Source organism: Mus caroli, chromosome 2 (assembly GCF_900094665.2).
Source record: "Mus caroli chromosome 2, CAROLI_EIJ_v1.1, whole genome shotgun sequence".
NCBI lineage: Eukaryota > Metazoa > Chordata > Mammalia > Rodentia > Muridae > Mus > Mus caroli.
Genome location: NC_034571.1, coordinates 113165276 through 113177593, shown reverse-complemented (window position 1 = coordinate 113177593; position 12318 = coordinate 113165276). Strand labels below are relative to the sequence as shown.

The following is a 12318-nucleotide window of genomic DNA, read 5'->3' as shown; positions in this document are numbered from 1 at the left end:
ACAGATCAGGCTGCTCAGGAATTACACATGAGTTCTACTCTTAGCTTTCGAGTTCAAAATCTCTGCCTGTATTTGTTTTCAGTCTTTCCACCAATTTCAGAAGTTGAATAGGTATGCCATAGGAAATATCATTAAGGAAATAGAGGAAGTACAGCTGCCCCACCCAAATCAGAAACAGTCTGTGCAGGTGAAGGGTGGAAGCTTCTGTTGGATTCCCCAGCACCTCAGAAAGGAAAGAAGAGAAGAGAAAACACTAATTCCTTGCCTTTTAGTATATGGGTGTCTACCTTGCTTTTTAAAAAATAATACCTTGCTGGAGGCTGGAGATGGCTCAGATGGTTGAGAGCACTGACTTCTCTTCTAGGGGACCCAGGTTCAGTTCCCAGCACCCACATGGTGACCAAACACTAGCTAGAACTCTGGCTCCAGGGAATCTGATGCCTTCTTCTGGCCTCCATGGACACCAGGCACCCCTTATGGTTCACAGATGCAAGCAAAACATCCATACACATTAAAAAAAAAAAACCTATCTTGCTGTGCAAATTGTTTTTATCATTGTTTTTTCTAATACAGAGTGGTGAATAGCACAACATTGTCCTTTCCCCTCTCATTTGCATACTGTAAGTAGAAAAGACAGAATGTTCCTTACTTCGTAGAGTAATCTAAATCTCCTGGCTTCACCCTAGTCTACTAATCCAGATTTGGCAGTTCTAGGAGCCTTCCTTCTTGCTCCCCATTGTGTTAGCTCTTCATCGTTTAGTTCTTTGCTATTTCACGCCATGTGTTTAGTTTGGGAATATTTTACTATTGCTAGTATTCAGGGTCAAAGTCCTGAAGGAGTCACTGTTCTCAGCTGACAAGATACTAACAGTGCAGGGGACTGGCCCCGTGGCTCCTAGGCTAGAGCAGGGGTCTGGCTGGCACTGTGGCTCCTGTGGCTGCATCTGTCATACAACATCACCACTACTGAGCTACATCATCAGCCCGCTTCTCTGTCTTAAGCATTCATTTTCTGAGGGTTGCAAATCTTGCTTTAAGACCCTGGCATACATTAAATTCTGTTCTTTTTGTTGTATAATCTGGACTTTGACAGCTATCTAGGGTTATGTAACTAATTCCACGGTAACAATTCAAAGCAACTGTCACCTCATACATTCCTCCCAACAGCCTCCCATCCCACTCCCAGGCTTCCACTACCAAGATGTGTTTTTTGTCTCCTAAGTTTTGTTTTTTTGTAGAGTGTCATATAAACAGTTGTATCAAGTGGAGATGTCTACTTAGCACAGGACATTTGAGATTCATCTGTGTTCATTATCAGTGATTGCTGTTTTTCACAGATGAGTGGGGCTTGTGACGTGAATGGGCTGGAGTTTGCTTATTCACCTGTCAGCTGATAGATACAGTTGTTCCCCGTTTTTAGCAGTTCTGAATAAAGGTGCTATAAACATTTTTATTTAGTGGTTTGTATAAATGTACATTTTATTTCCCTGGACAATAACTGGGAGTGGTGTTGCTGGCTCCCATGTTGTGTTAGCTTTATAACAAGCTAGCATGTAAACTATCTGTGTCACTTTGCATTTCTACCAGCAGCGATGTTCTATGTCATAGCACCTAGCATTGGTAGGTGCCAGGCAGATCCTTGTCTCCATTTTTTGAAAACACATATTACACTGTGGTAAAGATTGTCATAACAAATACCATGGTCACGTCAAACAAGGACCATTACTGGCTTCTCTGGTTTGGGTTTTGTGTGGGTTTTCCCAGGCTGCGTTCGTGCCTCTGTCTGGGAAGTGCTGGGTGACCCCCGTTTCTTCCTGCAGGTGGATGGGAAGGGGTCCATCAAAGAGCTCTGTCTGGGAAGTGCTGGGTGACCCCCGTTTCTTCCTGCAGGTGGATGGAAAGGGGTCCATCAAAGAGCTCTTCCCAACAGGCAAGCAGCTGGAGCCCTTAGTTGCCCCTCTGGCAGATGGAAAAGTAGCTGTGGGTCAGGATGATCTGACTGTGGTGCTTAACGAGGAAGGCATCTGCACGCAGAAATGCGCCCTGAACTGGACAGACATCCCAGTGGCCATGGGTAAGGCCAACAGGAGCTGTTGCCTTGTCGTTTGGGTGGGGTGTGTGTCATCCCTGCAGAATTAGTTCTGTCATGATCCTAGCAGATAGGTAGACTCTGCCTACCTTCCTCTACTCACACCCAGCATCCCCCACCTTTTTTTGTTTCTCTGCGTGGCCGTAGCTGTACTCTGTAAACCAAGCTGGCCTTGAACCCAGAGATCTGCTTGCCTCTGTTTCCTGAGTGCTGAGATTAAAGGTGTGTACCAGCACTACTTGGCTAACTTTTAGCTGGTCCTGCTATGTTAGCAAAGCACAGCATAGCTCTGCTATACAAGAGATGTCTTTTGATATCACTCAAGCAAACAATAGTCTTCAGTGGGGAATTACAGTGAAGAATCCTCCTGTTTGAGGATTTTTGACTTAGGAGTTTTTTTTTTTTTTTGAGATCCATTTACATCACTTTTGTACAAGCAACTAAATCCAAACCCATCCTTAACCCAAAACCCTCAGCCAGCACTCCAGCTCGGCATGTCCTCTCTTGCAGAGCACCAGCCTCCATACATTGTTGCAGTGTTGCCAAGATACGTGGAGATCCGAACACTGGAACCAAGGCTTCTGGTCCAAAGCATCGAGTTGCAAAGGCCTCGCTTCATTACATCAGGGGGGTAAGGAATTTCTCTCTTCACTGTGGCTGCTGCATTGTTCCCAGGTCCCTAAAAACAATCCAATGCCCACTTACCAATATTCTTCCTTCTCCAGATCAAACATTATCTATGTGGCCAGCAATCATTTTGTTTGGAGACTCATTCCTGTCCCCATGGCAACCCAAATCCAACAGCTTCTCCAGGACAAGCAGTTTGAATTGGCTCTGCAGCTCGCTGTAAGTCTTGTTCCTTAGATTTGGGAAGCAGTCTGCTTTCCTCATCATTTTTTAAAGCAGCTGAACTCACATAGCGATTGGTATTTGGACTGTATTTAGATCTGTTTATATAAATGAAGAATAAGCCAGGAGGGATTGATGCAGGGTTTTAGTCCACCTTCAAGTATCAGTGAAAGTAAGTGATTTACCTTGTTGACCTGTTCAAGTGTAGAGTGGATGTCAGTTATAATGGTGTCTTCTAGAAAGTAATGAAAGAATAAAATAATAAAATGGTTTGTTTGGGACAATTAAAGACAATGCATACATTAACAAATGTCATAATACTGTCTAATTGAATGTAGCCACTAGAGGGCCCTCAGTTCTTTCATCAGTGAATTCTGATGGCATGTGTTAGCCTTCTTCAATCTCTGGGACTGCCTCTCTTGTTACGTTGAACCTTACATTGAACTGCAGCCTTCTGTTTACTGTGGCCACTGGGACAGTCAGCTGTTTACTGTCACAACAGACAGCTTAGGAAAAGGAATGTTTGTTTACATTTTCCAGGATCCAAAGTCCAAATGACAAGGGCCACTCTTGGCTTTGATACCACTCAGAATGAGTAGGAATACATGGGCATGCAATTAGGCCCACCATGAACAGACACGAGGGGCCAGGGCTCCGGTCATAACAGCCCTTTCCCTTTGTCCCTAGTGATGTATGCCCCATATGCCCCACTTCTTGAAGGCCACCCTACTTCTCAGTATTGCCACCTAGAAAACAAATCCCCAACCCTGGAATCCACTGGGAGACACAAACCACATTCAGGTCTTTGCAGCCGCTCTCCTTTGTGTTCCTGTGGATTGTTCCCAGCAAAGCAGCAGGGCATCTTGTTCCACTTTCCCTCCCATCGCCAGTGAGTTTCCCCCTGTGTAGTTTTTGAGACAAGGCTCAGTAGCCTGTGCCAGTCTCAAGCTTATGGCGGTTTTCCTGCCTCACCCTCCAAGGCTGGATTACAGCACATGCTGGCTGACACGTGTGCTTTATGTGGTATTTTTTAGTGTCTGCAGAGAGTGGACTTAGTCTCCGAGCCTAACCTGGGTTGGTGCTAATCCAAAGAGGTCTTGATGATGATAATAGTAAGCTTGATTCCTGCAAACTGTCTCTAAAGGAAAAGCAGCAATCACCTTTAATTACTTATGGCAACTGCTTTTGTATGTGTGTACATGTGTGTGTACTGGTGGGCATCGCTGGAGTGTACACATCTGGAGGATAGAGGCCAGGCTCAGGTGTTGTGCCTCTGGACAGTTATCCACCTTGTCCCATCTCATCCTCTCCCCACCACACCCCTCCAGAGTGTCTCAATGGGACCTGGGGCTCATCAGTTAGGCTAAGCTGGCTAGCCATCGAGCCCTAGGGAGCCTCCTCTCTCCGCCTCCTCAGCGCTGAGATTGCACTCAGTACCACTCTGCTATGCTTTTTACATGGGTTTCAGGGGTCAAACTCTTTATGACTTAAAGATCAAGCACTTTATGACTGAGTTATTTCTCCAACCCATGCAGGCTGTTTTAAATGCAACTTTTATTTTGCATGTGTAAATTTTATAATTAAATTAGAAGTCCCACTTTAAAATGCTAATTTTTTCAAGCCTCTTACATGTACATATTGTATGTTAAATATATTGCCTCTTCTCTCTGTCCTGCCTTTTCTCTCCCTTCCCTTCCACTGGTCCCTTTTTTCCTCCAGACAGTTTTACGCATATATACACACACACAAACCAAGAGGGGTGGGAGTAGATTTTATGTATCTGTAAAAAAATCTAGGAACTAGGGACTAGAGAGATGGCTCAGTGGTTAAGAGCACTGACTGTTCTTCCAGAGGTCCGTAGTTCAATTCCCAGCAACCACATGGTGGCTTACAACCATCTGTAATGAGATCTGATGCCCTCTCCTGGTGTGTTTAAAGACAGATGCAATGTACTCACATATGTAAAATTAGTAAATAATAATAATAATAAAAATCTAGGAACCACAAATGAGGTAGAAAGGTGTATTTGTCTTTCTGAGGCTGAAACTAACATCCCAGCATATACACGTGGCACTTTTCCTTTTCCCTTCCTTTGTGCCAGACATCCAGGTTGGCTCCGTGAAGTAGTTGTTGTGAACAGTGCTGCGGTCAACCCTGGACTGCAAGTGTCCCTAGGCTGTGTGGACCTGACGCTCTTCTCGTGCCCGAGTGCTGGACCGGGTCATATGGAAGATGCGTGCTAAGCTTCTTTGCATTCTCCACACTGCTCTCCATAGCACTGTACTTGTGGGCGTTCCTACCAGCAGTGCATAGTCTCCCTCTTGTCCTCACCCTCGCCTGTGCCTCTTGATGCTCATTTGCATTCTGACTACCATTCGGACTAGGCTGGAATCTTGATGTAGTTTTAATTTGCATTCCTCTGGCAGCTAGTGAGATTCCGCATTTCTTCATATTTTTATCGGCATTCTCTATTCATCTTGTGTGTGTGTGTGTGTGTGTGTGTGTGTGTGTACATGCATGAGCATGTGACAGAAGGTGATGTTAGGTGGCATCCTCAGTCACTTTCTACCTTAGTTTTTGAGCATGGAGATAACCAATTTGGCTAAACTGCCTGGCCTTTGGATGCTCTTCTCAACACAGGGTTCTAGTTGTATACCTGGTCAGAGTCCTATTGGGGTGTTGGGACTCTGAATTCAGGTCCTTAAATACTGGAGCCATCTTAAGGACATCTTAGTACTTAAACTGAACCATCTCTCCAACCCAATGTTTTGTCTTTTTTTTTTTAATTTTTTTTTAGAACCATTTATGTTGTTATGTATCTGGGTGTTTTGCCTACATATCTGTCTGTATACCACATGTGTGACAGTTGCCCAAAGTGGATATGATGGGATGGCCTGCCTATAATTTCGGCCTTGGAAAGTGGAGACAGGTCATCCCTAGAGCCAACTGGCTGGAGTGACTGTCCCTGTCAGCCAGCTCTGGGTTTCACTGAGAGACCCTGACTGGTGGAGTAAGGTGGAAGACGGATTGAAGATGATTCCCTGCTTCAGCCTTGTAGCTCACATGCACACGCGCACGCACGTGCACACACTCACACACACATAAATATGGGAAAAGAAAGAAAAGTGAAAACGATCTCTAGGATGTTTGGAGTTACACTGACTAGAGAAGAAGGTGTGTCGTAATCTCTGAGAGTAAGCTTGAAAAGAGGACAGAGCCAGGTGTAGAAAGCCTTCACGCACAGCGAGGTGCAGCTGTGTGCTGACAGTTGAGGACTAGGGTGATGGTAGAAGGGATGGGAAGAGAGGTGAGAGAGGAAGAAAGAAACTGAGAAGAATTTCATTTATGTATTAACCTAATTAAAAATGTGTTGTGTGTATATACATATGTGTGGGTGGGTGGGTGTTAGGGCACACATGTGCAGGTCTTTCCTTTCCTTCTCTTCTTTTCTCTTTTCTTTTGAGACAGATTTTTTCAGTGTAGTCTTGCTGTCCTAGAATTCTCTGTTATGGGGTCCACTCAGACCCAACACAGTTCAAACACTAAGTCAATGCAGACAAGAAAAGTTGATTGTAATTAAGCTGCTGCTGATTGATCTGGGAGGCAGACTCGGGAGCTGAACTGACCCTGAGCCAGAGTGCTACCGAGCTTTTAAGCCTGAAAAGCTTAAACATCTGGACCAAGTTACAGTTACGTTTTCCCATCCATCAGGATCCAGGGGTGGAGGCTTTCCTGTGTGCTGCATTTCCCTGTGTGCTACACTCACCCTGTTCTCATTGATCAGGGTGTTCAACTGCAGCAGGGGAAATGGCCTAGCATTCTTGTCTCAACTTTCCAACCAGGATGCCAGTTACCTAGAGAGGTCTTGGGAACTTAGTTTATTTGACCCCTATTCAAAATGAAAGCTTTATTCAAAATGGCTTCAGTTTGGTTCCTTCTTACAGACTATGTAGACCAGGTTGGCCTTGAACTCACAAAGATCCCATTGCTTCTGCCACCCAAGTGCTGGGACTAAAGGGGTCTGTCACCACTGCCCAACAGGTTTTCTTTTAAATGTTAACCTTAGGTGTGATGAGATTTGGCCAGCTTTTCATTAATGCCATTTCATGTGGGAACCAGGATCAAATATGGCACTCACGTTCATTTAATTAGCATATATCCTCTAGGCTGTATTAAGGCCTTGTCATGGCCTTAATAGGTTTCAGGGCACTAGTTAGGCACTTTGTAGAAGCTCTAGTGAGTTTTTGTTGCATAGCTACTTAACAGTGTAAGGAGAAGATTGCCAGGCACCAGGCCTGTGTGTGATATACACTCATAAAATAAAAATAAATTTTTAAAATTATGTAAGTAAGGGACTGGAGAGATGACTCGTAGGTTAAGAGCATTGGCTGCGCTTGCAGAGGACCTAAGCTGGATTACTAGGTCACATGACAGCTCACAACTATCTGTAACTCCAGTTCCAGGGTAACCTGATGCTCTCTTCTGGTTTTCATGGGCACTGCAGGCAAAACACCTAAAATTAAATGTTATTTTAGTTATGTAACCACGTCTTAGTGTAGTTGTTTGAAGAAGTAAAAGTTTTTAGGAGAAGATTGTCAGGCAGTCTGCACGGGTGGATGCTACCCTTGAATGTTGTAGCACCTGCCCCCGTGCTTTCTAGGGTGGTTTACCACTCAGAATGGGCAAAGCAGCCGGGCATGGTGCCTCACGCCTTTAAACCCAGCACTCGGGAGGCAGAGGCAGGCAGATTTCTGAGTTCGAGGCCAACCTGGTCTACAAAGTGAGTTCCAGGACAGCCAGGGCTATACAGAGAAACCCTGTCTTGAAAAACAAAACAATAAAACAAACAAAAAAAAAGCATGATCTGGGCAAAGCACATACTTGAGAGTGAATGAGCTTTTCTTTCTTCTGTCTTTTCTTAGGAGATGAAAGATGACTCAGACAGTGAAAAGCAGCAGCAGATCCATCACATTAAGAACTTGTATGCCTTCAACCTCTTCTGCCAGAAGCGCTTTGATGAGTCCATGCAGGTCTTTGCTAAACTTGGCACAGGTAACAAGCAGGTGTGGCTTTGGGCTTCAAGATATGAGACCTCAGCTTCTGCTCCAGTGACCATGTCTGCTCTTTGTTGCTGCACTTCCCCAGCCACGACAGACTTATCCCTCTGAAATCAGAAGCCAGACAAGTCCCTCTTATATGTTGCCTTGGTTATGTGATGGCATTAGGAGGGTCACTAGTCCAGCCTGCCAGAGCTCATGCAAAGCTCTGAGCTTCCATTCTCTCCTCTACAGATCATGCTCCCAAAAGAGCTGTAATGATAGTGCTCCCCTAGAGGATCCTGTGAAGGTTAGGTGAGGCGACTGAACAGCACAGAGTGCCACCCACACTGTGTGTCTGCTACTGTTACTACATTCGTTTGGCTTTCTTCCACACCCTTTTGTTGTCCTCTCCTTCCTTCTCTTACCTTCTCCCCATAATTGTCCTTGGCCAGTAACTTGGGTTCTTGGTTATGAATAGTGGATATGAGTTCTGAGTAATTTACTAGAGTCTGATCAATTGAACAGGGTTAAGTGAATCATATAGGGTCCCATAAAATTGATAGGTCAACTTTTGTTTTTTTTTTTAAGACAGCCCCATTAGTTTTTCTGTGTAGCCCTGATTATCCTGGAACTTGCTCTTTAGACCATGCTTGCCTCAAACTCACTGAGATTCCCCCTGCCTATACCTCTGTCTCTGTTTCTGCCTCTAGTGCTGGGATTAAAGATGTGTGCAACCATTGCCACCACCCAACCCATCTTTGGATCAATCTTTTATGGTACCAAAGGGAAGTCTGGAGGCCTTCAAAGCAGGAAGGCGGACAGAAATTAGTTTCTAGCCACAACAGACTAGGTGACCTTACTTTAACATAGCCGCTTCCTTAGCTGTTGCCCCTCCCATCTCCATGGTACTTCATCCCCTGTAAAAGCCACTCCCTGCCAACTTGCCAGTTGCTAGCACCAAAGCGCTTCAGTTATACAGTCCTTTGCCAAGGCGGCTGACTGTCATGGCTGACAAGTTGGTTCTGTCTGAGTCCTGGGTCCTCAGTTCTCCCAAGTGAGTCTTCACGGAGCTGATCAAGTACCATGCACAACAGCTGGCTTTTCCCAGAGGGTGTGATCTGGGATACCTTTTGTAACTACAATGCCTCCTGTATTCTGTTGATTTACAAGGGTCATTACAGGTGTAAGACAAGGGAAAGCAGACTCCTCTTGAGAAAGGGATATGTACAAGGACTGTGTGGGATGGACATGCACCATACTGACCCTCAGCCTCCTCCTGCACTGTCTCAGGGTCTAGGGCTCTGATCACCAGGTCATGGCCCCATTCCCAGCCTTGTTAGTGTAGGGAAGGAGGGTTGGCCCTCTGAATCTGAAGGCTAAGGTAGTCCTCGAGCCACAAATATAGTTTGCAGGAAGGAACTCACCGAGCAGAAGCAGGTTGCTGTTGAGAAGGGAGGTGGGGCTAGAGAAATGGCTCAGTCAGGTTTCAGGAGATGGCCATGACAAACATGAGGACCTGAGATGAGCCCAAAGAGGCCAAGGGCAGTGGTCTACGATTGGTTGTGATCCCAGTGCTGAGGCATGGAGACGGATGCCTTGTGTGTTTGGTAAGACTGCATCTGTACTAGCAGCTTCCCCAGGTGGCTTAACTTAGGAGAAAATGTGTCCTGGAAGCTGCTAACCAGCTGCTATTTGCATTAAAGTGGCATTTGTGTGGGATTTTCTGTTTCTTTCAGGCCTGGTGTGGTTAAAGTGTTCATTTGTAGTTGTGAGCCAGCTTGCTCTCCGTAATTTGGAAACATTAGTGGTCTGGGAGACAATACCCACAGACCAGTGTGGCTGTTGCCTACACATAAGCTAATTCACAGTATGCAAACTCAGATGAGTCTGGAATGCCATGCCAGAGACGGCGGCACAGCACTGGTGAGGAAGCCATAAAGCGGCATGTGAGCTGGAGGAAGACCCCTGGCAGGCAACAGTCTCACATGGCTTAAGTACCTTGTCTACAACCTCAGGACCCCCTGCCCCCAGTGCCGCAAATGTCTGTGCTTGCTCCCTGCCACTCTCTCCCACAGTCCCATGTCCTGAGGGCTCTGATTGCATTTGAATATGAAATAGTTAGGCATCTCTACAGAGGGGGCATTTTAGTTACCACCTGACAGAGGGTGGCTCCATGAGCAATGCCAGGGTCCAGAGAACAACACTCTAGGCTGAGGGAGCAGCCAGTACATGTACATGAAGTGGAAAGAGTGCCTGGGAATTCAGGAACTGGCCAGCTAGCAGCGTGGGTAAGCTGCCTGGCACCCTTTCTCTGAATGAGGAATATCATATCCTTCTTCTCCTGTGTCTGAGTCCTTAGTTTTGTGTATGTAGTGTTTTATGTCAGGCATAACCCTGGACTCAGAACCCTCTCCTAAGTGTTGGCAGTGCCAGCTCTGCCCTCAGTGCTGGGGTGTCTAGGATAATACATTGTACCACAGGTACACAAAGTACTTGCATGTGAAGCCACTCAGTTAAACACTTGGGGGTAGGTGCATGGTGATAGAGTTCTCCAGGAGCAGGAAGATGAAGGGAGGTCAGACATGGTGATTCAACCTGTGTGTTGTCTTGGCACCTGGAATGTTTAGATAGTAGGAGTGTACAAAGCCATCTTGGGCTACATAGTGAATTCTAAGCAAGTCTAACACATAATTTGAGAGCCTATCTCAACAACCAAACAAACGTAAGAAAGAAGAGGTGGACTGGGCCCTGAAGAGTGAGAAGGAAACTGGAATGTGAAGGAACCATGGAGACACAGTCCCAACCTGTGTCCACTTTCCTGTGAGCCCAGTGAACCATATGGTAGTGTGTGGTAGATCATGCCAGAAAGATATGTTGAAGCTAGATTTCAAAGAACCTTGAAGGTCACAAAGGAGCTTGACATTTCATAGACAAAAGGTGACATTGCAAGACCTTTTGGTTTTGCACTGGTAGAATTGGAACCTGGGACTTGAATCCCTGAGCTGCCCCCCATCACGGGCAGCCTCCTATCACAGGTGTTGAGAAGAATGTCAGTGGGCGGTGGCTGTAGGTAGGTGCAGGAGACAGACAGATGGAGGCCACGTGCTCACTTGCATTTCCTCACAGCTGCTTTGGAGGGGCTCCGTGCAGCTCTGCCAGCTGCTCTGTTCAGTTGCACATTCTTGTCAGTGCTCTGCCAGATTCCTGATCCTAAGGAGCAGGGTCTTCTTAGATGGGTCAGATACTGTGACATGGGGTCAACTGGGTTCTGGGGGCCTCACCGAAGACTTGTGTCCATTACGGGGGAACTGGCCTTCCCCACTCTGACATCTTTTCTTTTTTCTTCTCTTCTCCCTTCTCCCTTCTCCCTTCTCCCTTCTCCCTTCAACCTTCTCCCTTCTCCCTTCTCCCTTCTCCCTTCTCCCTTCTCCCTTCTCCCTTCTCCCTTCTCCCTTCTCCCTTCTCCCTTCTCCTCTCCCCTCCCCTCCACTTCTCTTCTTTCCTTTTTGTTTGGTTTGGTTTGGTTTTTCAAGACAGGGCTTCTCTGTGTAGCCCTGGCTGTCCTGGATTTCACTCGGTAGACCAGGCTAGCCTCACACTCACTGAAGTCTGCCTTCCTCTGCCTCCTAAGCTGACATTTTCTATAGGAAAACAAAGCATAGATTGTTGGCACAAATGTTTTAAGAATGTGAGGAATATCTTTTAAGAAATCTTGATCCAAGTTTATCACTCATTTTATCCCTCTTCATACAGATGTTTTCCACATGTACACATCTTTAACAGAATTGTGATCATAATGTCACATACTTTATAACTACAGTGTGCGTTACATCATAACACTCTCATCAGCTGAAGTAAACATACTTTATTCTGCTGTTGAAGAACTTACACATTGTTTCCAAAATTGAAGTTATAAACAATGTGCCTATTTCATATACACTGTGGCTATATACTAAAGGGTAAAAGGAAAAAAACTTTTTTTTTCCAATTTTTCATTAGATATTTACTTCATTTACATTTCTTTTTTAATTTTTTTTATTATTGGGTATTTATTTCATTTACATTTCCAATGCTATCCCAAAAGTCCCCCACACCCTCCCACACCCACTCCCCCCCACACCCATTCCCAACTCTTGGCCCTGGCGTTTCCCTGTACTGAGGCATATAAAGTCTGCACGACCAATGGGCCTCTCTTTCCACTGATGGCTGACCAGGCCATCTTCTGATACATATGCAGATAGAGACATGAGCTCTGGTGTATGTGTGTGTGTGGGGGGGTAATGGTTAGTTCATATTGTTGTTCCACCTATAGGGTTGCAGATCCCCCCAGCTCCCTGGGTA

At 45.6% G+C, this 12318-nt stretch overlaps 1 protein-coding gene across 3 annotated transcripts in view; it reads left to right on the top strand.

Moving 5' to 3' along the window:
- Vps39 (VPS39 subunit of HOPS complex) overlaps positions 1 to 12318 on the top strand; it is a 41713-nt gene that overhangs the window by 11472 nt on the left and 17923 nt on the right. For all 3 annotated transcript variants that reach the window (XM_021183447.2, XM_021183453.2, XM_029473727.1), the window contains 4 exons: positions 1891 to 2074; positions 2600 to 2720; positions 2815 to 2935; positions 7861 to 7990. In XM_021183447.2, coding sequence (XP_021039106.1) covers positions 1891 to 2074; positions 2600 to 2720; positions 2815 to 2935; positions 7861 to 7990 — 556 coding nt within the window. The remainder of the gene's footprint in view (positions 1 to 1890; positions 2075 to 2599; positions 2721 to 2814; positions 2936 to 7860; positions 7991 to 12318) is intronic.